The 27,016-nt window shown below is 38.7% G+C and overlaps 4 protein-coding genes across 5 annotated transcripts; 3 read left to right on the forward strand and 1 right to left on the reverse strand.

Moving 5' to 3' along the window:
- Positions 1 to 2,224: 2,224 nt before the first annotated feature.
- Positions 2,225 to 10,531, reverse strand: LOC141788074 (protein NLRC3-like). The gene is made up of 11 exons (XM_074666899.1): positions 10,439 to 10,531; positions 9,996 to 10,109; positions 9,795 to 9,899; positions 9,336 to 9,449; positions 7,625 to 7,703; positions 6,957 to 7,176; positions 5,034 to 6,816; positions 4,774 to 4,947; positions 4,463 to 4,636; positions 4,321 to 4,367; positions 2,225 to 3,531 (listed from the first exon to the last, which is right to left on the reverse strand). Exons 1-11 carry the CDS (start codon positions 10,516 to 10,518, stop codon positions 2,948 to 2,950), a joined length of 3,474 nt encoding a protein of 1,157 aa, XP_074523000.1. The 5' UTR covers positions 10,519 to 10,531; the 3' UTR covers positions 2,225 to 2,947.
- A 972-nt stretch (positions 10,532 to 11,503) lies between these two features.
- On the forward strand, positions 11,504 to 16,311 carry LOC141787309 (V-type proton ATPase subunit d 1). Its single transcript, XM_074665568.1, has 8 exons — positions 11,504 to 11,714; positions 12,643 to 12,814; positions 13,157 to 13,335; positions 13,453 to 13,532; positions 13,680 to 13,757; positions 13,924 to 14,100; positions 14,213 to 14,290; positions 15,060 to 16,311. The coding sequence occupies exons 1-8, from the start codon at positions 11,588 to 11,590 to the stop codon at positions 15,219 to 15,221; spliced, it is 1,053 nt and encodes a 350-aa protein (XP_074521669.1). The 5' UTR covers positions 11,504 to 11,587; the 3' UTR covers positions 15,222 to 16,311.
- A 1,261-nt stretch (positions 16,312 to 17,572) lies between these two features.
- foxr1 (forkhead box R1) lies at positions 17,573 to 19,459 on the forward strand. Of its 2 annotated transcripts, XM_074666984.1 has the most exons (6): positions 17,575 to 17,818; positions 17,960 to 18,052; positions 18,128 to 18,372; positions 18,468 to 18,604; positions 18,699 to 18,931; positions 19,220 to 19,459. In XM_074666984.1, the coding sequence occupies exons 1-6, from the start codon at positions 17,617 to 17,619 to the stop codon at positions 19,246 to 19,248; spliced, it is 939 nt and encodes a 312-aa protein (XP_074523085.1). In that variant the 5' UTR covers positions 17,575 to 17,616; the 3' UTR covers positions 19,249 to 19,459. The 2 variants fall into 2 exon arrangements, with proteins under 2 accessions (XP_074523084.1, XP_074523085.1); XM_074666983.1 differs by lacking the exon at positions 19,220 to 19,459 and having other exon boundaries at positions 17,573 to 17,818; positions 18,699 to 19,046.
- A 2,442-nt stretch (positions 19,460 to 21,901) lies between these two features.
- On the forward strand, positions 21,902 to 25,733 carry LOC141787820 (putative C-type lectin domain family 20 member A). The gene is made up of 5 exons (XM_074666501.1): positions 21,902 to 22,068; positions 22,270 to 22,500; positions 23,429 to 23,655; positions 24,553 to 24,884; positions 25,277 to 25,733. Exons 1-5 carry the CDS (start codon positions 21,902 to 21,904, stop codon positions 25,466 to 25,468), a joined length of 1,149 nt encoding a protein of 382 aa, XP_074522602.1. The 3' UTR covers positions 25,469 to 25,733.
- The last annotated feature ends 1,283 nt before the right edge of the window (positions 25,734 to 27,016 follow it).

A 27,016-nucleotide genomic window follows, 5' to 3' on the forward strand; every position in this document is an offset into this window, starting at 1 on the left:
GCACAATTATGTCAAACAGGTAACATGTAGGTGTTATGATGTTCAAAACAACCACATTAACAATACAAGTTCAAAATGAATTGGAAGAACACTGTGTAAAATGCAGATGAAAAAAAAAAAAGGAACACTTGTCTAGTTGTAAAACTGCTGTCTTTGGACGTAGTTGGTTGCTGCATTTACAACTGCAGGTTTTTCAGCAACATATGCTGCCACCCAGACAATTTGTTTGATAACGAAGACCTGACATATTTCAATAAGATTCATTTTTGTGGTGTACAACTATGAGTAAAGCAAATTGATCTCTTGAACTAGATCAACAGATTCAAACATTACTATCAAAAACTGCACGTGCCCTTCCAGCCTAAACTCATTGATTATTTTTTATAATTTTTTTTTTCTAAATTTAGCTCACTGAGAAGTGGATTGAGTTGTCTCCAGTTTGAGCTGAGGGGATTTTTCTGGCTCAGCAGGTTATAAGTTTTTTACCTGTCTCCTGTGATTGATGGGTTGAATACAGAAAGTTGATGTGTTGATGTGTTCCTATAGTTCGGTGCAGCCTCAATACATGTCATTAAGAAGCTGTAGTGTCTGAAATATGTGAGTGTAATTACTTCATGGTGTGTGAGAGAGTTTTTCCCCTCCATAAGTTGACAGTGCATTAAAAAATGTTCTATCTACCTAATCTTTTATGAAAGCTTCTATTTTCAAAAAGAACATCAAGTTGAACTAAAAGACAAGAATATATATATATATATATATATATATATATATATATATATATATATATATATATATATATATATATATATATATATATATATATATGTATGTATATATATATATATATATATATATATATATATATATATATATATATATATATATATATATATATATATATATATATATATATATATATACATACATATATATATATATTTATTTATAAATGTATATATATATATTATATTAATATATAAATATATATATTTATATATATATATTTATATATATATGAAGAGCTACCGAGCCGCCTTTCCCTCACAAAGTAGTTAAGTTTAGAAAGATAAAGATAAACAAAATTAAAGTGTTGTTGTAAGTCACTGTCATTACTGTAAATATATATGTTTTTTTTCATTCATTCATTTATATATGCCAAGAGTAGTGATCAATTGCTAATTTCACTCTCCTGTTTGAGTTGCCTTGTAAGTGCAATACTTAAACACGTCTCTAGAGAGCACTCAGTCCTAGGTAAGCGCCTACAACCAACAAGTGACAACCATCGCAGAATACATCCTGCAATCTTTCCTGCAAACACAAGCCCTGTAAAAACGTCATTCTTCAGGTGATTATGACATAATGAGAATAATTTTAATTTGCAACACCTGTTCAATATTTACGGTTCCTGTACAGGAACAAGGACCAACTGTACATAAAATTAGCACACTTAATAAGACAGGAAGCGAAAGGGGTTCATCATGTGGAAGTGTAAGTAATTCTGAAGTTGAAGGCTGCTGCATACTTTAGATTTAAACACTAATTTAGAGTGCCATCTAGAGCTCAGGGTAAACAAGTGAACTCTGGGAGACTTCAAAGTAAATCTACAGTACGGAGATATTAAATGTGTGCTTGCATGCTTTACATCCACTTACCTAACTCAACTCTTACAGACATTTTCCTAAATCCAGTCAAAGTGCTTACAGAACCAAACTGATTCATTGTAGCATCTAAGCTAAACAATCTGTTTTCAAAGTAGCAAGTTTTAATTTTATCTGTAGCCAAAATTCAGATATGAAATTAAATTCAAAAACAGTCCAGATGTTTGATGAAAGAATGAATTATGACTCAATGAATGAATGAATTAATGTTTACTTTGACCATCTATTATAGAACTGAAGTTACAATTTTATGTTAAAAGAAAAACATTTTTTTTACACATTTACATCACTCAGTTTCATAATCAAAGCAATAGTGTGGTTTTCTCGTTCTTCATTGGAACATGTTTGATTAAAACGCATAAATACATAAACATATCTGTACAAATACTATCAAGTGTAGAAAGCAAAGTTAAAACATCTGTTAACATACAAGCTACCCATGATAAAAAGGGAGTAGGATGACATTTATTTTATCGTACTCTCTTTTCTTCTTTTCATAATGGACACACAAATTTCCAAAGTCAAAAAATGTACACAAATCAGTATATTAAACAAACTGTCCATTGCTTTGTACTTTACACAAAGAAAGACTGTAAGGGGAAAGAGTGAAACCTGAGGCTTACTTCTGCTTATCATACACAATCTATTGCATAACCCAGAAATTCAGCTCTGCAAAAACAAAAATCAAAAAAAGATTTACTCTGAATTGTTTGCCAATTTTTATTAATGTTTTCATGTTCTGCATCAGTACTCATATGTTTTTTTTTTTATTTATGCAGATGTATCACAACTAGTCATATTTGGACAGATCAATTCATCTGCAGTCCTCTCTCTGGATTCATTACAAAGGCCTGTGTCCACTTAAAATATTTTTTACGTTCCAGTTGTGCTCAGTAATGGATGCTGGTACAGTGAGTGTCAGTTGTTCCATTTACTTGGACAGCCTTGTTGTGTGAATAGGGGAAGGTTGATGAGTGAGTGGAAGAAAGCTGTGATTCAATCAGCAGGCTGTCAGCTGATTACAGTAAGGGCATGTGACTTCTGTGCCCTACATACACCAAACCAGGTACCTGTTGGCCAAGGGATACTTTTCGTTGCTTTCTGTGGACCTAAAAAATAGCAATACAGGACTTCTTGGTGAGACTTTCTTTTCTGCACATTAGCAGAGCTCTTTGAACAGCAGGTTTTAGGAATGAGTTCGGCTGACTACTTCCAGCAATTTTTGCTCTCCATGGTTTTAACATGTGAAGCCAATGGAGATTTTGCATGAATAAACATGAAGCTTGATTTTATTGGTCAATCTGTGTCAGATAAACTGAGGCTGGGATTAATTTTGAGTCAGTCCCCAGTTCAAGTGTTTGTCCAAACCCAAAGGCAGGGTAAAGGGGTTCAGTGAATGTAGAGTGGAAGGTGTGGAGGTGGATAGGTTTAACTGAAGACACCACTGACTGGAGACAGTAGAAGGACACAGTGCCAGCAGGCCAGTCCAGATACACTGCTACTTTGTTAGAGTGAGGGGGCAGGCGTGTAGCTATGATTGTCGCAGAGTTATTGTGCCAGGCTGTGTAACCCTGAGGGGTGCACATCAGACCCCACGACTTATCGTTCCGCCCAATGCCGCAGTCATCTCCATCTCCTTTTCTGTTGATTCCACCATACCCAACTCCGATATTTACCTTTCCATTCCACTGTACCTCCCAGTAACAACGACCAGTCAGGGCTGAAACACACAGCAGCTGTTTCCAGGTGTCAAATCTGTCTGGATGATCAAGATACAACTGCCTCTCTTTCACCAACATCACTCCTTTGTTGGTGTCGGACAGCAGGAGGTGTCTGTCTGCGGTGATTGGGTCCAATGCGAGCTCACAGAAATCTGATGTTAACAGAAGTTTGATATCTGATTAACTGACACAACTCCTTCTGTTTTACATTAGAGGGGAATATTATTTTGATTAAATGTACACAGTGATTGGTTTTTGATTAATTATTGAAAAACAAAAAATTTAATCCAGTCTCAATAAGTACAACAAAAAAGAACACAAAAAATATTTTTATCAGCAGATTGTTGGAGCAAATCTGAGACAATGGTTTAAAGCTATCTGCCAAAACTAGATTAAGCTCAGCTACAACTGTTTATAACAGTTACGATGTGACTCAAGATGAGACAAAACAAATAAGATGAGTTGAGATGAGACAACAAACACAAGATGAGAAAAGATGACAACAGAAAAGATGTTGAGACAAGTCAAAATGAGACTTAACAACACCATATTAGACAAGACAGATAGAATAAAGACTGCACAATGAGAGGAGAGGATGAGAAAGAACCAATGAGAATACAAGACAAGTCAAGACTGAATCTTAGACTATTTCAGACATGACAATGAAAGACAGCTACACAAGAAAAAAAAAAGGAGAAAAGGAGTGAGACAAGAATAAAAGGCGATTCATGATGAGACAAGATGAGACTAGTACAGATGGGGCAAGACAAGAAAAAGACATGATAAGATCTGAGGGGACAGTTCAAGTCAAATCCAAAAGAGATAATTCCAGACACGACAAGATGAGAGGAGTTAAGAGAAGAACAGGCAAGATGACACATGACGAGATGAGACAACTCAAGATGAGAAAATTCAAGAGAACATTAAAAATTTACACTTACACCGCTGAGGTGATGGTTTCAGTCGACATTCTCCACAATGATCAATCCTGAGAAGAGTTAGAGAATTGCGAAAGGCAATGAACAAAGGTAAACTTCATACTGTGACATATAATAATAATTAAGAATCGAAGAAGAATATTACTTGAGATTTTCCAATTTCCATTTTTTGCCATCCATTCCGGCAGAGAGCAACATCACTCCTAATTCTCCTGGATGATTGAAGCTTAGGTCCAGCTCTTTAAGATGAGAGGGGTTAAAGTTCAAAGCTGCAGCCAGGGAGGCACAGCCTTTCTCTGTGATCAGACAGCCAGACAGCCTGGGAACATGGATACAAAGATTTTTGCACACCATTAGTAATGACTTGGTTACATGATGAGTTAAGTCTACCTTGACTTGTGCATGAACAGATACAGATAGTTGTAAATTTGTTATTTTTATCCAACAGATACTTACCCAAGAGCTTCCAGCTGACAGTGAGGACTCTTTAGTCCATTTGAGAGTGACTCAACTCCTGTATCACAGAGGTCATTGTCACTCAGATCCAGCTTTCTCAGAGTAGAGTTCATGGTCTTAAAAACTGAGCCCAAGTCTACGCAGCTGTGAAGTGACAGGTTACAGCCACTCAGCCTGAAGAAGAAAGAGTAAACATGTTAAAGGCTGTGGTGAGTAATGTTCTCTTTAGTTATTCTATTCGTACATATCTGCATACATACAGGGAGGCTTTGGATGCTTTGACCACTGGTAGCAGCCTCAAGAGTCCCTCCTCTGAGGCAGAGATTTTCCTCAGGTCCAACTCCTCGAGGTCCTTTTGTGAGGTGAGGAGGATGAAGGCGAGTGCTGAGCACTGAGGGGGAGAGAGTTTGTTCCCAGAGAAACTCCCTAATCTCAGGTACTGTTGCATCTCCTCAACTAGAGAAAGATCATTCAGCTCATTCAGGCAGTGGAACAGATTGATGCATTTTTCTGGAGAGATGTTTAACCCAATCTTCTTTTTGATGTACATTGCGACCATCTCCTTGGCCTGCTCTGAACCTCCTGTCTTCTTCAGCAGGCCTTGTAGCAGCATCTGATTGGTCTCCAGTGAGAGTCCCAAGAGGAAGCGGACAAACAGGTCCAGGTGTCCATTTGGACTCTCTAGACTCTTGTCCACAGCCTTCTTTAGATGGGTTAGGTAAGACCTATGTACTGGGGTACGCTGCTTTTCTCTTAGCAGATCAACACCGTCGTTGGTGAATGTCAGGGAGACATAGAGTGCTGCCAGAAATTCTTGAATGCTTAGATGGACAAAGCAGAACACCCTGGCCAGGCTCAGCCCACGCTCTTCTTTGTGGATCTCTGTGAACAGTCCTGAGTACACCGAGGCAGATTTGATATCTATTCCATACTCATGGAGGTCGGCTTCATAGAAGATCAGGTTTCCTTTCTCCAGCTGCTCAAAAGCCAGTTTCCCCAATGAGAGAATGGTCTCCTTCATGTTTGAGTTCCAGACAGAATCTTCAGTTGCATTGCTATGGTACTTCATATTTCCCTGTTTGGTCTGAACCACCAGGAAGTGGATGTACATCTCAGTCAGCGTCCTGGGCAGGTGTTGCCTCTCTCTGTGCTTTAAAAGATCCTCTAGAACAGCAGCAGTAATCCAGCAGAAGACTGGGATGTAGCACATCACATGGAGGTTTCTTGATGTCTCCACGTGGGAGATGATTCTGCTGGCCTGCTCTTGGTCTCTGAACTTCTTCCTGAAGTACTCTTCCTTCTGAGGGTCAGTGAACCCTCTGACCTCTGTCACCATGTCAATGTATTCGGGAGGGATCTGATTGGCTGCTGCAGGTCTTGTTGTTATCCAGATGTGGGCTGAGGGTAGCAGTTTACCCCTGATGAGGTTTGTCAGCAGCACTTCGACCAAGGCTGGCTCTGTCACATCAGTCACAATCTCATTTCTGTGGAAGTCTAACAGCAGCTGACACTCATCCAGACCATCAAAGACAAACAGAATCTTGAACTTGTCCAATCTGCAGAGCCCTGCCTCTTTGGTTTCAATGAAGACATGATGAAGAAGTTCCACTAAGCTGAACTTCTTCTTCTGCAGCAAGTTGAGCTCTCTGAAGGTGAACGGAAAGATGAACTGGATGTTTCTGTTGGCTTTGTCTTCAGCCCAATCCAGGATGTACTTCTGTGTGAAGACAGTTTTCCCAATGCCGGCCACTCCCATTGTAAGCAGAGTCCTGATTGGTTCAGCTCTGCAAGGTAAAGGTCCAAACAAATCCTCACACTTGATCGAGGTTTCTGAACTTGCTGCTCTTTGAGAAACTGCTTCAATCTGTCTGACCTCATGTTGATTGTTGACTTCTCTGTTCTCTCCCTCAGTGATGTACAGCTCTGTGTAGATATGGTTTAGCAATGTTGGGTTGCCAGCCTTTGCAATCCCCTCAAACAAATACTGAAAGCTAGTCCTCAGATTGGACTTAAACTTGTGTTGGCAATTCCCTGCCAGAGTTTCTGAGGAAACAGAAATTAAATCATTCAGTAATGACCTTCTGAGGAATCTCTTAAAGCCTCAACCCAGTTGCACCTTATTCTCAATGTATGAGTTCTTTCATATTCAGAAGTAGAATGTAGTTGTCATGGGAGTATCTTACCATGTTTTAGAGTGTCAGCCAGCCTCTCCTGCTTTATTCTCCTCAGAAAATTCAGAGTGATACTCAGGAATGCATCTCTGTTGCTGCTTATTTCCCCTTCTTCTTCACCATCTGTGACTTCATCATCTTCTTCCTGCTTCTCTGGATATTCTGGATCCAGAACTTTTCTGAACATTTTCAGCTCATGTCTCACAAAGGCCACAATGCTATCTTCAAGAAGCTGGGTGAAATAAGAGTTTCATTTTAAAAATTAAGACAGCGACAGAATTATGGAGCATTATTTTTTCTGCTGAAAACAACCCATGAAAAAACTGAGAAGAGATAACTTTTTTCATTTGGTGCTCATTGTGTCAGGCATATTTTTCTTCACTTTTTTTTCCTGCATATATTCTGTTGATGTCTGTGGGTAAAGTGAACAAACTGGTTTTTCTGTAGCTGGGACATGTGACCCTGCCAGGACTGGTATGTTGTAGCTTTACAGTAATCAAAGTATCATTTCCAAAAGATGTGCTCAAACAGGTTTCGATGTGTGGGGATTTCCCAGAAGGCAGCCACGAGAACAGCTTTGTGCCTAATTTAATTTTGTGATTTTTTTTAACAATGTTCAAGTAAAAAATTTAACCCTAAAAAAATTGGTAAAAACATATTGAATAATAAATTGTACATACGGTGAAAATGGCATCCAAGTTGTTCTCATGCTTCAGGGCATGACGATCCAAGATAACTTCTGACCTCTTCCTGTGGGGTCTGACAGACAGACATGAAATCATTTCACATCCTACATATGTACACACATGCATACAAATTAAGCCAAAATTGAGCTTGCTGAATAGCTCTCCTTGTGTAATTATTTAAAATAGACGCATGTAAACAACAGAGAAACACTCAAACATAAGAAATGTTTATTGGTGATCTGTTTGCTTTTTTTAAAGGATGCTCTGTTTGTGGAAATTTTGGCGCCCCTCTGGACTAAGCCGAGGTCTTCTGTGTTTGCTGACTTTGTCCTTCTTGAGTTTTAGTACTCAAAACGGCAGAATCTTTTCAGTGTAAAACATCAAACCAAACTGTTTCTTTTTTTGGCAGGGAGTTGTTAATTATTTTTGTTTTAACAGGAAAAAACGTGACCAGCAAAGTTGCATTTCCTTTATTTTTTTCTTTTCAGGTCAATCTAACTGAATTACCAGCTAGTTAACTTTGTTGAGGTATTAATCTTTTAATTGAGGCTATCCACAATTACTGTTTTTGACTGGAAGGAAATACACACAAGGTGCCAAGAATGTTGAATAACTTGATCTGCCTGTCAATGAAAACAAAACAGCTTTTGTTCCTGGTTCATACGTCTTTCAAAACGTATCCAAAGTCCCACAGTTGAAATGCTTGGGGAGTGAAATTGTTTTGAAAATGTAGTTGTATGTGTGATTATAAAACTGCCCATTGTGCTTCTATACTGCTGATGTTAAAAACAGCATGGTAAGACCTTCAAGCATGCATTACATGAAAAATATAGATCTACTGCTACTTACTTAAAATTATTTTGCGTAAGACATTTACCAATTAATAATAATTAGGGGTGCACCGATCACAATTTTCTGGCAGATTACCAGTCACCGATCTTTAAAAAGCCTGACCTGCCAATACCAATTTAGGCCAAACCGATTTTATTTTTTTATTTTTTATAACAGACAGCGTTTACCTTCAATGTTCCGATCTTATTTTATTAAAAATCATTGAACAATATCTGTGAAACAATAAAATCTTTATGTTTTAACTTAAACAACCAATAGAGTGTCCTGAGTTTTAGGTCTCACAGCAAAAAGCAAAAATGGATGGCTGTCAGACCTTCCCAGAGGTATTTAAAATCAGTTTCATATGTAAGGATGGGCCGATCACTGATCACCAATCACCCAAAATTAAGGAAATTGGCAGCGATCAATCTGTTCATGTCTAATAATAATCATAAGATTTTATGGTCCAGTTGATTAAAAAAAAAAAAAAAAACAAAGCTAAATAATTCCATAAACATCTCAAGTTATAATCATAAAACAGTGAAATCAGGATTTTTTTCTTTTGATAACACTGAAACGAGAATAAACCCCAGCTGTAAATAAAGATGTCATTTCAAATTTAGATAAAGCCACTTTGCATTTCCATTATTTAATCCTAAAAACTGTGATTATATTTTGCTGTTTATACCTTTTGAAGAAGAAGAAGAAACAGAGTGCATGACTTTTCCTTCCAGCAATATTCTTTTCATTGTGGCATCTCATACTATAACCAATCAGTAGTCTATTAAGAAATTTCTACACATGAAAAAACTCAAACCCCACTAGCTGAATGACAGGGGAGCAGATTTTTACAACAGCCTGACTGAAGTTTTACCTTGGTGTGATTATTTCCCCTTCATCTTTGACCTCAGTGAGTTCACTTTTAGACCACTCAGCCCTGGTGGACACACTGGGTCTAGGTGGATCAGCTCCCCTCCAGATCCCCTGGCTTCCAAACATATGTACATGGAACATTTGGATCATACTTTCAGACCCCAAAGACTTGTTTTTGTGCAAATGATGTACATTTAAACAGAATATACATACTAAATTATATGTACTGGTTCATACTCTATATCTTATTTATGAATAGATATGTCAGTCTTCACGTATTCAAATGTGATCTATCAGATATTCATAAAAGGCTTGTTTGTACCTACTGCATGTTATGTAAAGTGTTAATTCTTTCTAATACATCAACAGGTATATGAAAGGTGTATTCAGTGCCAAGCAGTGATTTATCTCAACTTACATAACCTACAGAAAACATTTTAACTTGTGTTAAGATTCTTACATTTGTGGTAGATCCTTGAAATGGATGGGATCATCCATAGATGAAAAGCTTTTCATGGACACAGCTGTGGGCCGAAGTGAATCTGGTCTCTCCTGAGTCACAGAGCTTCAACACAAAAGAAAACACAAAGAGTTCAAAATGACATCATGAAGAAGGAGAAAACTCAAACCAAGGAATAAAATTTCACATTTTAAGTCTTACCTTTGTTTGATAGAATGCCCACCCTTAAAGTCAATGCTCTTATACATGGATGACTCGCTTTTTGCGGACACACAGGTGAGTCCAGGTGAGTCCAGCTTCTCCCGAGTCCCAGAGCTACAACACAGAAAATAACGCAGAAGAAGAAATACAACTGTTAATGAGTTAATTTAAAACCCATTTATTCCTGAAGCTGAAATTCAGATTCAGTGGCTCATACAGTAACACATCATCCTAAACAAAAGTCTTAAGTGTAGACTTAATAAAACTGAAATCTTAAACCTTAAGATTTTCCTTATCTCAATGACATTTGCATTACATGCCAAAAATTGGGGGAAAATGACTTATTTTGTCAAATTAAGCTTCAACACAAAGCATACAGAAGTTAGTTTATAGTTGAGCTCTCACATAATTAGCACTTAAAATCAGAAAAGTTTAAAAGGTACCTTTCAGCTTTGGTCCGGCTGTCACAGTAGATGAGATGAGAGAGGGACAGCCTGTCCTCAGTTCCCTCCGGCATGCTCATGATGTTCTAATTACTTGGGCACAAGCACCTCAGAAGTTCCTCTTGTGTGAAAATTACAGTCCATCAGCTCAACAAAAAAAATCAAACCACTGGTGAGGATTCTTACCTGAAAAACTGAGTTCCAGATCACATTTAACAGACACTGACAGAGACACCTTTACCCCTATGTGAGCCTGCTGCCAGACTGAATCTGAATCTGATACATCATTGTTTTGTTCCTGCCTTGAACAGGTCTAACAGGGTGTGCCAGCACATTACACACTTCCCGCCAGTTTACAGGATGATTACTTTATATGGACTTTTTGTGTACTGAATGTCTTTGCTTTATTACTTATGTAGAAAAATCTCATACACCGCTGCATTCCTAACAGTCTGATGGGTTTTACATTGTAGGCAAGCCACAGACAACAACACTGGTATACTTATTAATGAAGCAATAATGGGAAAACATCCATCTAACCACTTCACCCTTCTCTACACCAGCTCTTGGTAAAAGTTACAGTTCTTTAATTTGAGACTTCACTGTACACAAGGGATTTTTCAGATATGGTAAAATTATATTATTCAATAATGCACCATATGGTCATGAAATAATCTTCAAATGTATCTTAAATTTTTAAAAAATAACTAAGTAGGCTATGGCTCTTCTCAGGCTAACAACATATGGTAACTTCCATCTACAGCCCTTGAAAACATAAATATACATAATAAACAGCAAATCAAGACAAATGTTGATAACAAGTAAAAGAACACGATTAAACACCCATTTTTATAAATGACTTACAGTAAGTGGAGGAGCTGTATCATTATTCAAACTGACAAAACTGGAATTAAAAGAGAAAACATGTAGTAGAAATGGGAGTTATAAACCAGAAACTGACATTGGTATCTATTTTCTCGATGTCACGAGTGAAAGTTTAACTGTGGCAATCTAAACTGCGCCTGTACACGCGCACGAGCACATGACTGGTCAGATGACGGTCACGTGGTTCCGTCAGCTGATGCTAACTCGCAATAGCCACCCTGACGGTTCTCCTGCGGCAGAGACGGATCTGAACGGTCAGACAGGATGCCTTTTCCCGAGCTTTATTTTAACGTTGATAATGGCTACCTGGAGGGGCTGGTCCGAGGATTCAAAGCTGGAATACTTTCCCAGGCGGATTACTTGAATCTTGTTCAGTGTGAGACCCTGGAAGGTGAGTCAAAACCGGTGATGGCTAACGGCTAACGACTGCGGCTAAGTGGCAGAGCTAATGCTATGAGCTAACACAAGCTGTCAGTCTCGAAGCTATTAAGCCTGGATACATCAAAGCTAATGATGTTTGAAGCCTACTAATATTCCCTTTTTAATTTTTTAATTCGCATTTGATCTAAAATATGAGTTGGAAATGTACAATTTCATTGTAATAAATCGTCTGAATATGAGTGTATTATGCTCGATTCTCTGCTAGCTAGCGTTAGCATAGTAGCCTACAAAGCTTATGTCAAATGTTGATCAATCATGGGTTTTTTTTTCGATTTAAAGAGGAAGTGAAAGTCCAGTAATGGAAGGTTTTACACTGTTGTGGTGGATACAGACCTACTTCCACGGCAGAGTGGCAAATAATCTCACGCTTATGCCACCCGTATGTTTTCTACTGACACTCCGGTAGCTTTATTGTGATCTTGAATAAGTTGGCTGTCAGTCATTTCCATCTATTCTGGTAATGCTGAACCTCAAAGTAACTGATTGCACCGCAATAAAAGCTTTATATTGGATTTTGTAATTAAAGGAGAGAATGGTGTCATACTCGGCCTATCTGCCTAACTAGTTGTGTGTCTAGCAGTAGACAGTCAGATAGACCATTAGATAGACAGACAGCTGTCTATCTTTTAAGGGATGTCTCTGTTTATCTGCCTACTTCATGATACCGTTCACATAGACTGCATTACATGCATGTGTACATCAGTACATACGGACAGTATTTTATGTATTCCAATTGATCAAACCTGCTAAAACAGGAATGTACACTTTTAAGTGCACAAGATGTTTTACTTTGAATATTTTATGTTCCTCTGAATAAAAAAAAATTGTAAGAAAGTCTCTTATCAGCTGTATTTTTCTGTTCCTGTGCCCCCTTTCAGATTTGAAGCTCCACCTGCAAAGCACAGACTATGGCAGCTTCCTGGCGAACGAACCCTCACCGCTCACTGTATCAGTTATCGACGACAAGCTGAAAGAGAAGATGGTGGTCGAGTTCCGCCACATGAGAAACCAATCATACGAGCCACTTGCCAGTTTCATGGACTTTATCACGTGAGTAGATAGCTCACATGTACAAATAATTTTTATTTGCCTGCACTGAAACATTAAGAAACATTTTCACCTGAAGGAACTTATTTGGGGAGTTATCAAGGTAGTTTAAGAGATCAAAAAACTGATACTACTGCTACTACAGCTTCTTGCAGATCAGGTACACAATAAGGTATACTGTAAACTGACTTACACTTTCTGTAAGATATTAATTATCACAACAAACTGTAAGCAGGTGATTTTTTTGGCCAAAAGGCTAATGACACAAATCAGTAGATAGTAGTGATGGGATTATCTCCTGAGTGATTTCTAATAGTGTTTCCCTCTCTGCCCTGTGTTTCTCAGATACAGCTACATGATTGATAATGTCATCCTGCTGATCACGGGGACCCTCCACCAGCGGGCCATCTCTGAGCTGGTGCCGAAGTGTCACCCACTGGGCAGCTTCGAGCAGATGGAGGCAGTCAACATTGCTCAAACTCCAGCTGAGCTCTACAACGCTATTCTGGTTGACACACCTCTGGGTTTGTACCTCCTTTATTCACCACTATCCCAATGGAGAAAGTAAAAACTGAACTGCCATGTGTGCTGCAGAACAGTAGATGGTGCAGTAGAATTGATTCTTTGTCTTTTTCTTGCAGCTGCTTTCTTCCAGGACTGCATATCTGAGCAGGACTTGGATGAGATGAACATTGAAATTATTCGTAACACTCTTTACAAGGTAGAGTGCTCTTACTACTGAACAAAGAAAAAATGTAAATCTTAGTGAGGATAAAAAATTGATGCAAAATAAATTTGGTTTAGACAAACAAGAAGATTACCGAGTTATTTAAATCATAAGTACAAGCAGTGATGATTTATTTTACAGGCTTATCTGGAAGCTTTCTACAAGTTCTGTTCCAACTTGGGAGGAACCACGGCTGACACCATGTGTCCTATCCTAGAGGTGAGTCCTCGCATTAAACACACATGCAAATTTATGAACCTACAGCTTGTGTGAAAAGTCTGCCTGGTGTAATATCCGATGCATCAGCATAAAGCAGAAACAGAAGTATCACCTGAGTGTGTCACTTGTTCCTCCTTTGATCCTCCTCTTGCTGTCTCTGCTGTAGTTTGAAGCCGACAGGAGAGCTTTCATCATCACCATCAACTCCTTTGGCACAGAGCTGTCCAAGGAGGATCGTGCCAAGCTTTTCCCACACTGTGGAAAGCTTTACCCAGAAGGCCTTGCTCAGTTGGCCCGAGCAGATGATTACGAGCAGGTCAAAGCTGTGGCTGATTTTTATCCTGTAAGTCCAAAAATGTAAATGATTGTCAAAGAAACCTGAAACCAGTGCAGACAGTTTGTTCTGTTCACTTGTGTGTCCCCAGTTTTTCATTGGTCCTTTTGGTGTGTTTTAGGAGTACAAGCTGCTGTTTGAGGGGGCTGGCAGCAACCCAGGGGACAAAACACTGGAGGACCGTTTCTTCGAGCATGAGGTAACACACACACACAGTCACACTCTTATTTATAAGCATATAGTTTGTGGTGTATCTCTATAACCAATTTCATTAAGAACACTTCTTAAAAGCATGCCTTTGCGATATATATTTGTAAAGAAATACACATTCACAGCCTTTTCGAAAGATTTTACACATATATTAGAATGAAATCTCTTAAAGGCTAAAGGAAGCAGGCTTACAGATGTTTTAAGATCTCCCATGCTTCTTTTGTTAACCGCAACAAAAATTGCTCTGTAACTAGGAAAATGTATATGTTAGAAAGAGGGGGGGGGGTTCAATTAACACCAAAACATTGGAAGGCAAAGTGACATTTTGCAGGTTGTTAGTAAAAAAAGATGGCAATGGGCTATTAGGCCAATGTTGTAGCAGTTGGTTTTGGGTGAAGACCCCTTCGGATAAGTTGGATCCGGGTAAAAATCTTGTTAATTATGAACCTGAACAGTGATGCAAAAATGTTATGAAATGTAAAGCCAGCTGCAAAAAAGGGTTTCTGTGAAATTAACACTTTTTCAAAGAGAGCCTGTCAGTCTTTCTTTTTAAAACTACAAATCAAAAGTTGCTTCAATCAAAAGAAACCCTGTGGTGCACTGCATTTAAAAACTTAACAGTTACGCAAGGGGTAGGAAAAACAACACGTGTGGAGCATGAGAGAAGGAGGGGGAGGAAAAAACAACACAACACCAAACAAAAACACTCTGGCACGTGATGGCCTCTCGAGTTCACTCGTTGATCTTTCTTCCTGCAGGTGAAGCTGAACAAACTGGCTTTCCTCAACCAGTTTCACTTCAGTGTTTTCTATGCCTACGTCAAGCTGAAGGAGCAGGAGTGCAGGAACATTGTGTGGATCGCAGAGTGCATCGCCCAGCGGCACCGCGCCAAGATCGACAACTACATTCCCATCTTTTAATCCTCCTCTCCCTCCCTATCCTCCTTCCCTGTGTCATTTCACTGATTGTTATGTCTTCAAGAATTTCCCATCTGGATGTTAAAGAGTGCGATGGTTTGATGCTGAATTCCCTTCATTCCTCACTGGGAGGTGTAAATTAGTTCCAGACACTCCACTTTCTTATAAAACATGTTCAACACTTTGTAAACTTAAATGCAGAGAGTTGGAGAAGAACGTCATGAGCCTGTTCAGGTTTTCATCAGCTCACAGGATGAAATGGAGAAGATTCATTTGACTTTCAAAGGCTATCTCTGATTGTCTAAACTGTGTGACTCAGTGTTTCTTTAGCACCACACCCAGCCAACATGACACTGAGATGATGTTAAACCAAATCAAGCATTTCTAATTTATTAAGTCCTCAAATTGACTACAAGGTCAACTGGAATAGAAGACTTTAATGCTTATTAAACGGAAAATCCCAGCACAACAAACACCAACCATTGTTGGACCTTATTTTAATCTGCAGGCACATGAAAACCTCACCGGTGTATTCTGTGCTATGGGTTTATCATTGACCTAATGTGGTTAAAATCTTAAATCTGAACATGACATAAACTGATAGCAAAGCAGACCTGAAAACATTCCTCAGACACTCAAGGGTCTATAAAACAGGTATTTATTTCTGTTCTGTGCTAGTTTTTGTCAGCATGTCTGGTCATTAATGTATTTTTTTTCTCTCAGAGAACTAACAAAGTGAAGTGTGTAAATCCACCTGCCCATCTTACTAGATAGTATTTAGATCTGTTCAGAGGCTTCCAGTCCTCACCCTGTCCCTGTTCCTGTCCCTGTTCCTGTGTGAACTCAGAGTTTCTGTAAATGAAAGTACTGAAATGAGGTGAAATCTATGAGTATGTGACAGACTTCATGTTTAAAGTATACAAAGATATATAGATATTTAAAGATGAGTATATGATTGTGTTTGTTTTTTTCATGCTGTAAAAATGGATTTGTTTCAGTTTTGATTTGTCTCATATGCGTGAAATGTGCAATGTAAATGTGATGAAATAATTAAAAACAGTCTGAGCTGCACAAAGGCAGTGCTGAAGGAACTAAAGACTCTTTAAATGGCTTTGAGATATGTTTTCTCATCATTTACAGACAGAGGGGAAAGAAGGATCATTCGATCAAAGTGTCATCAGGTTACATAAGACTGGACACAAATTTGCATAGAGGGGTGCAACTGATTCAAGAATCAGCTGTAAATTCTCACTCTCACACCTTTTTAAACAAATCTATGCATTCTGTTTTGTTACTAGCTTATACATTTGAACTTCATTTAAGCACACATTAAATTGTACAAATTTACAGAAAACTTATCATACAGTATGTAAGTGGTCGTTTTATTTCTTCTAACAGCTTCTTTAGCAGCTTTGCGATCACAAGTCCAGTCAGAAAATGTATTAATTTCTTGTCCAGTCTAACAAAAGTCTTCTTTTTTGAAAACTTGTATACCACCATGTGTTCATTTATTTGCTGCCAAAAAAATGTTAGAAAAATATGATTGACAAAGTGTCTGCATGAGGTTAGCTGCGAAAGTAACGTAAACAACATACACACTAAGCCAAAAATGACACAAAGAAAGTGATTCTGTGTGGAAGAATATAGGTCTGCCCAATCAGGGGCACAGCTCAGCTGAATGACAGGCAGATGTTAGTGAGGAGACTCAAAGCCCACCTCTTCACCAACACCACTGACACTAAACTTATCTTCCACTCTTATGTTCAATGACGTTAGCTCAGCTCCTGCTCACTGAGCACAAAAGGCAAGCAAATGATTAAATAAACCCAAACTTAGTAGATTGGCAGTGTTCAGTTAAAACTAAGGATCTTTGAAAGGTTTCATGAACTTGACCCTGATAATGAATCTATGGTCTGCTGAGAACCATGAAATGTTGATTGCATCTGTAGCTCAGTCTGTTGGGCCTTAGACTGGGAACTGTGAGGTGGCTGGTTCAAATCCTAGGGTCTGTAGACGCAAGTATGAAGGTTTAACTAGACTGGCTTCAGGGTGTCCAAGGTGTCTGATTTATTGCTTGCTCACAGGGAAGTGTGCATGCATAATTCCATCTAGCCTATGTTGTGTTATGTTTGTACCAATCTCAATGACTGAGGGAAAAAAGTTAAATTTCATGACTGGATTAACTAAGTATATTTTTATTTTGAAATGTGAAATCTAAACTAAGTTGTTTTTTTCCCCTAAGTTTCCAGATTGTCACACTTTCCTGGTAGGACTAGAAGTGCTAGAGTGAAAAAACATAAATACATAACTGTCAGAAGCGATTGAGCACAGGCTGAATTCTCTTCAGATCTAATTGGGTCCAATCAGGTAGATCCACTCCAGCTGCTGAATCAGCACCATGCAGAGCAGAAAAAACCTGAGGCTCATATCAAAGAGTTTAAAAGAAACTGAGAGAAAATCAACCATAAAACACACAGCTATGACTTTACAGCTGAAAACCAAAGCTTGGCTCTTTGACCTGCACTGCTCAGTAGGTCTGACAGACTGGGACATGGACAAGGAGCTGAAACTGGCAACATCTACGGACCAGTTCTACCACGGTGACTGTTTGTTCTCTCTTGTTTGTAGTGTTTGGTTCCACTCTGTGCTTGCCATTCAATCTCTATCTTTTATACAGTACAGTAAACAAATGAGGACTTACGTAATACCACAGTGTTTGTTTTTGTGTTTACCACTAACAGACGACAAACTAAATGATCAGTATGTGGTACAGAGGCCCTCTGCAAGAGCTTCAAGGAGGAAAGATGAATTCATTTGGTACGACAAGACTTCAGGTGAGCTGACAGGACAGTCTACAGTGAAAATGCCAGCTGGCATTTAATGTTCATATCTGTTTTTCTGTCCCTTAGACACCTTTGTGAAGCCAAACCCTTGGCTGTGGGTGAATCCAAATATCGTCTGCCCCATCCAGTACGGGGCAGACACAAAAGATCAGCAAACAGTCTGTGAACCTGCTGACAAAGTCCAGACCTTTGAACAGCATCCCTCAGAGACCCATCAACAACTGACCTCAGAGAATCCTAAGTTCAAGTCCCATGATGGTGCTCTGCAGGAGGAGCAGCTGCACTCTGTGTCCTGCTCTACAGAATACATGGTGCAGTATTTACAACACTCACCAACCTCTGCAGAGCTGTTTCTGTGTCAAACTTGAGTGTAAACTCTAAGCTTAAACCCAGATCCTTTTTTCAGGACAGTAAACCAGTAAGAAGTATGAAGTCCAGGCACTGGTCTCGCCCTCCCGTGAACTACTGCATCCTCATTGCATTAGCGTTGAAGAGCAGCCGCGCTGGAAGCCTCAAAGTCCAGCAGATCTACAACTTCATCAGGTTTCAGAGAGTTTAAAAAATCATCCATTGAGGGTGACTTTGTAGCAGCTTTATCTCTTTCATGTCTCTTATATCCCTGCTTTTCCCTTCCCAGAGAGCACTTCCCCTTTTTCCAAACGGCTCCAGATGGCTGGAAGAACACCATCCGACACAACCTCTGCTTCAATAACAGCTTCCGCAAAACCTGCAATCAGCTGTGCAGAGATGGGAAGAGGAAGTCGTGTTTCTGGCACCTGACTCTGGACGGGCACCGTCGGCTGAGGGATGAGATCCAAACACTGACGGGCGAATCTTACAAACAGCTGAAGATGAGCATGTCCCACCCAGGTGAGAAGGATCAGACAGTGGCCTCACTGAGAATAACCTCTCAGAGTAAAAATGCTAATGCTGGGACCACTTTTCATAAACACACCAACCACAACAACTCTGAATAAATCTTTACTGCCACCATAGTAAAACACTAACACTTTGATTTCAAAGAGTCTATTCTAAAATTAGATGTTACTCAGATTTCACAAACAGAGAAAAAATGTAGATTTAGATCACAACACTTTGAACTTTTAAGAAGGTCCTGAAATTTTTACTCTAATGAATGTTTCTTTTTTTCTTTTTCAGATGTAATTCAAAGTTTATTTGCAATGTGACTGCAGCCAATTCACAATAACAGTGTGGAAAAAAATGTTTGGCTGATTATTTATGTTTTTTTGTTTAATTATGTTAAACCTAATATCCTCAAGATATTTTTGTTTAGTTATAAAAATGCACTTATACTGAAGATATATCTGTATTATCGTTTACACTCCTAAGTGTAATGTTTAGCATATGATTAAGTTGGAACATCTAATATTCACTCTGTAAAGACTATTCCTCCAAATCAAACCATAAAACTGTTTTTCATAGTTAATAAATTTCATAAAACTGTGGTCAAAGTTTGTTTTCTGCAATACACATGTCTTTGGTAAGCATTTTCAAACATGTGACAGTTAACCAGACCTTTTATGGGCACATTAACGACAAATGACTACAATGGTCCAAACACCCCAGCCATTGTTGTAAGCTGAAGCCAATGAACAATCTGCTGAAATATTTAAAAATCGGCAACACTGGGTGGGCTACACTTTAAGGACCAAAATTCTAGGACTGTGTTTCTAGGGAGGAGCTGTGACTTTGGGACAATTGGTAGGACTGGGATTTGATCCCAAGTCCTGCTGTTTGACTTCAAACTTATGATGTGTGGGTGTAATGTGATGAAAAGGCACTTTGAGTTGTGAGACGATTAGACAAAAGATCAAAACATTTTTACTCACTGGGTAAAGGTTGCCATAAGACAACTGGTGAGCACAAGGAACTGTAAAAGCAACCAAAGGTCTTAGAGCTGTGGTCACCTGAATATGTGGGGTCTGCATACTGCTCCAAACTGCAATTCCTCATGTGTCCACTTGAGGCTAGCTCCCAAAGCCAGTCCCCTCTAAAACCTGTGTTAAAAAGTTCATTTTTACAACAAAATAGATTATGTTTACAGCAAACTTTTTTTTTATCTGCATGTTCATTCATTCATTTTCTGAACTGCTTATCCTGTTTAGGGTCGCAGGTGGCTGGAGCCTATCCCAGCTGTCAGTGGGCAAGAAGCAGGGTACACCCTGGACTGGTCGCCAGTTAATCACAGGGCTGACACATAGACATCCTTTCATGCCCACACTCACACCTACAGACAACTTAGAGTGCCCAATTAACCTGATGAGCATATTTTTGGACTGTGGGAAGAAGCCGGAGTATCTGGAGGGAGAACATGCAAACTCCACACAGAAAGGCCCACCAGCCAAGCTGGGAATCGAACCGGTGACTTTTTTTTCCTGTGAGGCTACAGCACTACTGGATAAATCTTTTGTAACAGCTGTGAAGATGAAATAGATGTTAGGTGTTGTACATGAAGCTGCTTCAAACAAGTGGAGTACATGTCATGTCTTAGTGGGGTAATCCGACAGTTTATTTAAGAATGCCGTCTGCTAGTGAAATGACAGTCTACCTGTGATGCAAAGTGAGGAGTTCAGCTGGATGTTGGAGGTTTAGAAGGGAGTGTTGGGTGTTTTTTTGCTCGGCAGATCACAGCACGACAACTCCTCTGACAGGTAAGAACACAACAGCTGCCCCTTTAGAAAAGATTGATAGTTGATATATAAAGGGTGTAAAAAAATGTGAAAAAAAAAGTTTGACAACACTTTGCAGTGCATGAAACTTAGGTCTCATTATATTTCTTAATTTGTGAAGAAAATGTCAGATTAGGCTTGATAAAGTCACCTTCTGCAACATTTTAAAGATAAGCAAGCTTTTTTGTAATTTTCCTTGTTAATACAAAAAAATCTCTTTGGGCTTAATGAAAGCCAAATTGACCTGGAAAGCACTGATAAAAATGCCTCATTTCAAGATATTAAAACCTCCAAATAACCCCTTAATTGTTGTAACAAGTAGAAATTGTCTGCCAGGAGGGGGAAATACCCTCCTGATCACGTTTCACAAATAATGATAGTCATATTTCAAGAAGCTTAACTCTTTTTTTTTTTTTTTCCCCAGGGGTTATGTGAAACTTCTTGTGTTAAAGTGTTATACATAAACAAATATTTTACGTTGTATTTTGGCAGGTATCTTGAAACCAGACTTTTTCTGGACTCACTATGAGGATGTTGCTCACATAAAGTCTAACAGACAAATTTTAGAGTAAGACAAAATCACATGCTTAGTTTTGAGATTTTGATTATTATTCATTAGAATAGAATAGAATAGAATAGAATAATTCTTTATTGTCGACCAAAGTGGAAAAATTACTTTGGCTCACCAGCACATGAGACAGACAGCACTAAAACACAAAAAAAATGTAATAAATAAAAACACATATTGGACATAATATAAAAGTAGAGGTAAAACAAGGTCTCTTTAAATACATAAAATATAGTATTAAAACAGTTCAGGTTATTTTTCATCACATTTAAGAGTTGTTGCATGATACTTTAGTTCCAACTGTTGTAATTATCTGATAAAGGGAGTAACCTCGCTTAGTTCAGTGCTCTCTTTCAAGGTTTAAATTTTGGAGGGCTTGTGTGTGACCAATATACATGCTCATTCATATAAATGTGTACCTGAAGTTCCACTTCTTTCCACCTTTTAGTGTTTTAATGAAACTGCTGCTCACAAAGATTTATTATGTTAGAGATTAACAGCAGATTAAAACTCACAGCTGATCAGTTTTTAAACATGCCATTGTCATAACTGTGATATCTTCTTTCCAATAGACTTTTGACGATGATGATGATGATGATGATGATGATGATGAAAGGCTACCTCACAGGACCCCTCATCCTCCTCCTCTTCAGCAGTACTGTGTCTGGACTGGGATCAGTGGTGCGGAGAGGCTACCATTATCGGCACATGTACTACACCTGGGCGGAAGCTCAAAGCAGCTGCAGGAGGTAGGGTTTATTTTTTGTTCCCATGATTGTCAGTCAGTGTGTTGTCAGTCATACAAACTGATGAGGACCAATCATTTTACAAATGCTTGGAGAAAGTGAAACAGATACGTAATACTCTGATGACCGCTGTCTTCTTCACTTCATAAACTTTGTGTTCGTTATGTTTTCTTCTGTAAAATATTTTCTTTTTTGTTACAACAGTTCCTACACTGACCTGGCCCTCTACTATAAGCAGTCAGATAGAGACAGTACATACTTCCGCAATTATAATGCCTGGGTTGGCCTGTACAAAGAGGACAATGATGGTGATGGTGATGGTGATGATGATGATTGGACCTGGACTAATGGGAAAGACCTGAACAGCGTTAAATATGGACCAAACGAGACATCCAGCACGCATACCTGTGCTTACTTTGCCTTTGGTGCTCACAGGTAATGCTTTGTTTTCTCGTAGCATGCTAATTTATTTGCAGCACTTTTCAACTGTTTTATTTGTCAGGGACTTTTGCATTTGTTTGCTTTTGACCGCAGTTTTTGCATACTGGAACATGTAATGAGAAAATCCCGCACACAATGTGTCAGCCTCTCTGGTGAAGCTTAATTAGAGCAATGTGCAAAATTCTCTTGTGCTTTGTAGCTTCACATCCTACAAAACATATCCATGGGTTAGTTGGGTGTGCAAACAGCTCCTATAGATAATGATGCATATAGTAATGGGACACAATTCAGTCACCGGCATCTCCAGGTATGAGTTGGATGATAACATTTGAACGATGAAATATTGAAAAGAAAACTGTGCAGGTTGCTTCTTCTTTTCTATTTCTTTAAATATATTTTATTGAGTAGTTAAAGGTTAAAGCTAAAGAGGAAGACAGAGATACAACATGCACAAATACACTAAGAAAGAAATGATAAAAGAGTCAAGGCGTGTCGGTATTGACATGGATTGGTTTTATACACCATTCAATTCTGAATATCCAATATGAAGAAATAATTCATTTTTACTCACCCACAATGGGTTTATAATGCATTAAAAATGCACATATGAAAAAACTACAAATAAATAAATAGAAAATAAAATAAAACAGATGTGGTGGAGTTGCTTCAGCCAGCTTTTGAGGGTAGCTTGTTCGAAACTTAAATAACATCATTTTTTTGTTGCTTACCTTTCTATCGGGTCAGAATTACATTGTGCAACTTGCAGTTAGATGATTTGACTCTCTGTCACCACAACAGGAGTTTTTCAATGAACTTAAATCCATGTACACACTGTAAAAATTTACTGTTTTGGTTCTTTAATGAACAACAGCCACTTTCGCACACACTTTTGTAATTTTGTCATGTATATATCTCTTTAAAGGATGTATGCCGGCACATGTGACGAAAAATACTTCTTCATCTGTCACTTTAAGGAAAGTGGTCCCCAGCTCCACTACATATTCATTTCACAGGCCATGTCATGGTCAGATGCCCGGCAGTACTGCAAGGATAAGCATGTTGATCTGGCAGCTTTTCAAGATGTCTCAAAATTGAATTTAGAGATCCATGAAGAGAACTTTCCTGCCTGGATTGGTCTGCACAAAGAAGGTAAAGAAGATCAGTTTCATTCTGTCATACTCTGATCTCTAGTCATTCTATCTTCATGCTGTGTTTTCCCTTGAACCTGGTGTCAGCACAAGCTACACCACTGACAGGTTATAACAATTAAAACTGAGCATGTCAAATGAGCAAACTTGGCTTCCAGTAGCAGCTCGGATCAAATTCCAAAGCTCTTCTTCTGGCTTACAAAATATTGACAAAGATGGTCCCTGCCTACCTGGGGTCCCTCATTCAGGTCTACACTTCGTGTCGCCCACTACGCTCTGCTTGTGAAAAACGCCTGGTGCTCCCAGCACGGCTCCAAATCTCTAGCCAGACTCTTCTCCTCTATTGTGCCCAAATGGTGGAATGAATTACCTAACTATATGATCCGCAGAGTCCCATTCCACTTTTAAGAGATGTCTGAAGTCTCATGTGTTCAGGCAACACTTAAGCTGACCCTTCTCCTCTTTGTCCTCAGGGGTAGAATGAGTCAGAAGGTCTGAGACCCAGCTCTTAGAAAATTTAAGCACTGATTACAGAATGTTGTTGAAGGTTGAAGTATATTGTTGCAGCAATTAATTGTGGTGTTGGCAAAATTTTTCTACATTATACAAAAAAAAATCCTGCACTTAATGGCGGCACTTGCAGCTGAATTACTTGTAGCACTGTTGTCACACTAACTAGGTTTTCCTTCTGTCTAAATTCTTGCTTGTGTTGTACGTCGCTTTGGACAAAAGCATCTGCTAAATAAAACTATAAAACTTATGTGTAAGTGAAAACTATGCAGAGATTTGTCCACAGGGGCCGCTGAGGTCAACAAGTCATTAAAGTTACCTATAGTAGCTTTAAAAGGACAGATTTTATCTCCTCTGTGTTGCTCAAGTTTCAACATATGTTCCGCAGAGGATTCTTTCAAATGGAGCACAGGGGTGTCAGACTACACACACTGGGCACCAGGTCAGCCTGGGGACAACGGCGACTGTGTCACCATCTCCTCCTCAACAAAGGAAATGGCTACCCACAACTGCCTTTCCAGGCTTCCCTTCGTCTGCTTCACAGATAACTTGGTTCTGGTGAAGGAGAACAAGACCTGGGAGGAGGCTCTTGAGCACTGCCACTCCATGAGGTCCCCACACTCCCACCAACACTACTTTCGTTATGAGCTGGCCAGCGTGCAGCCCGGAGAAGATCAAGAGATTGTGATTGCTACAATCTTAGGTTCAGACACTGAGGAGGTGGGTTTATTCTCAGGTGCATGCATGAGAAAGTTTTTTGTTTGTATGCATGTTTGCGGCTCACTGCATGTGCTCATGAGCATCGTTTTTCTCTGTGAGCACTCAGTGTCATGTCAAGCTCAGTAAACCTCACATTAAGATGACATCATGCTCATAAAAAATAGATTTTTGGAATGCACAGACATAAAACTCACAGCTTGGAGTAAGAATATAACAGGAGGTCATAAATGAGCTTATTTGCGGGTTTCCTGTCAACAGTTTTACGAGAGGATGTCCTGTAATGTTCATCCAAAAGGATAATCTTGGATGCAGGTGATTTTTCTGTTGTTGTTGTTTTGTGGTTGTTTCTTTGCACATTTTTGGAGACTGATCAGGTGTTTTTCTTCTCTTAGGTGTGGGCAGGCCTCCGCTTCATGGAGGGCCACTGGTGGTGGGTGAATGGGGCTGACATGCTGTACTCTAACCTTCCTGTCTGCCCCCTTCAGTGGGAACACTGTGGAGCTCTGTCCAAAAATGACACGGTCAACATGCTGAACAGAGACTGTCTGGAAAAGAAGAACTTCCTCTGCTACAAACTAAATTAGCTTCTACCATAGTTCTGTTAGCACATTTCAAGTAGCTCAGTGCCACAGGTAGCAGATAAAACAACTAATTTTAAAGGTATTAAGGTTTTCATCTGGGCAGGTTATAAATTACAGGAGTTTTGAAATCCAAGACAATTCAGAATCATAGGAGAGCGAAATGCACCACCTTTGGTAGCTTTGTGTGATCCAATATGATCCAGATGTAAACAAAGCAGAATCTTATGTGGTGCAACTGTAATGTTTCTTTGCAGTGAGAATAAATTAAAGAAAACGATTTAAGAATTCACCGATGTTAGTCATGTTTTGAAAAAAGATGGTGTTTGGTGTATTTTAATTGTGAAGCATCTTGTAAGAAGCGATGCAGATTCTTGTAGACAGGGCAGAATGCTAGTTCACAGGTTAACAACTTCAAAGGACATTAAAAGTCTTAAATATAAGGCCTTTTTAAATTCAAGATCACTATTTTCTAAGTCTTTTCTATTTCTTCCAGTCTGTCACTTGGTATGACTCTAGTCCCCTTTAAATGCACTGTGCATACATTTCAATGCAGAGAAAGACAGAGGAGGAAAGTTTTGTTTTTCATGTTTTTAGAGTTTTCTAAAGCATCATTTTAACTTAGAAGAGTTTTAACTTAAAGAAACATATTGAGTTGAAGAAAATTATTGCAACTCATAACTCCCATTATTTAGAGCATCATGCAAAACTATGAGTGGAGGAGGCATACACAAACTGAACAAGTGTTTACTGTGATTCAGCATGAATAAAGTAACAATGAAAGAAAAAAAGTTACATTTAATGTCAGTGGTGCCAAAGGGGTCTGAGTTTCTTTGACATGTAATGTGCGTAAAAATGTTTGTAAATATAAAAAAATGGTGGGAGAGAGAAGTGTAGGTGTAAGCCAGGTAAGCAAACAATATGATTATGTCCCAATGTTGTTATTGTAGTTGTTATTGAGTCTCTTTGCTGCTTTGAAGACCAATATCATAGACCAGACTTGTCCTTAAAATAACCCATGAGTGAATCGGGTATTAAAAAGTCCTCAGTGAAAATCTTGCAGCCTGAATCAAGGCTCAGATGTGACTTTGTAAAAGTTAGGAATCTTTTTTTTTTTCTTTCAGTTAAGTTTGTTCTTTCATAAATTTAGTAATATTTTATTTTTCTTTTTTTTTTTCTTCTGCTTTAAAGTTTAAAGTGGGTTTACCATTACTGCTTTTTATGTTCTAAAAGGAGATTTAAAATATTCCATGCTTCATTTCAAAATAACCTTGAATCAAAGCATTTCCTGTTTTATGACTTTGTCATTTGGCCATTGCTGTCAACTTGTCAACTTGTTTGAGGTTTATTCTCATGATTTGATCCAGACTCGTCTCATTATCTTTTGTGCGCCTTCAGAGAAAGTAGTTATAATGTCAGTTTTTAGCACTGCTGCTGCCCAGATGTTTACAGCTCAAGGATAGAGAACTGAATTTGAAAGTTTTTGCACTGTTTAAGCAAAGAAATAAACATGGAAACCGGTCACTTCTAGCACACTCATAACTCAGAGTGACC

Source organism: Halichoeres trimaculatus, unplaced genomic scaffold (genome assembly GCF_033239565.1).
Source record: "Halichoeres trimaculatus isolate MK-OKI-2021-1 unplaced genomic scaffold, fHalTri1.1 fHalTri1_scaffold_3, whole genome shotgun sequence".
NCBI lineage: Eukaryota > Metazoa > Chordata > Actinopteri > Labriformes > Labridae > Halichoeres > Halichoeres trimaculatus.

Excerpts from the sequence above, each read along its gene's own strand:
- foxr1 (XM_074666983.1), top strand. The coding sequence starts at position 17,617 with ATGCAGAGCAGAAAAAACCTGAGGCTCATATCAAAGAGTTTAAAAGAA. Across the intron at positions 17,819-17,959 it reads TACGGACCAGTTCTACCACG|ACGACAAACTAAATGATCAG; the intron begins GTGACTGTTTGT and ends TACCACTAACAG. Across the intron at positions 18,605-18,698 it reads CAGATCTACAACTTCATCAG|AGAGCACTTCCCCTTTTTCC; the intron begins GTTTCAGAGAGT and ends TTCCCTTCCCAG.
- LOC141787820 (XM_074666501.1), top strand. The coding sequence starts at position 21,902 with ATGATGATGATGATGATGATGATGATGATGAAAGGCTACCTCACAGGA. Across the intron at positions 23,656-24,552 it reads GATTGGTCTGCACAAAGAAG|AGGATTCTTTCAAATGGAGC; the intron begins GTAAAGAAGATC and ends TATGTTCCGCAG. Across the intron at positions 24,885-25,276 it reads TAGGTTCAGACACTGAGGAG|GTGTGGGCAGGCCTCCGCTT; the intron begins GTGGGTTTATTC and ends TTCTTCTCTTAG.
- LOC141787309 (XM_074665568.1), top strand. The coding sequence starts at position 11,588 with ATGCCTTTTCCCGAGCTTTATTTTAACGTTGATAATGGCTACCTGGAG. Across the intron at positions 13,336-13,452 it reads TCTGGTTGACACACCTCTGG|CTGCTTTCTTCCAGGACTGC; the intron begins GTTTGTACCTCC and ends TTTTTCTTGCAG. Across the intron at positions 13,758-13,923 it reads CCATGTGTCCTATCCTAGAG|TTTGAAGCCGACAGGAGAGC; the intron begins GTGAGTCCTCGC and ends TCTCTGCTGTAG.
- LOC141788074 (XM_074666899.1), bottom strand. The coding sequence starts at position 10,518 with ATGAGCATGCCGGAGGGAACTGAGGACAGGCTGTCCCTCTCTCATCTC. Across the intron at positions 4,368-4,462 it reads TGGAAATTGGAAAATCTCAA|GATTGATCATTGTGGAGAAT; the intron begins GTAATATTCTTC and ends AACTCTTCTCAG. Across the intron at positions 3,532-4,320 it reads GAAACCATCACCTCAGCGGT|ATTTCTGTGAGCTCGCATTG; the intron begins GTAAGTGTAAAT and ends TGTTAACATCAG.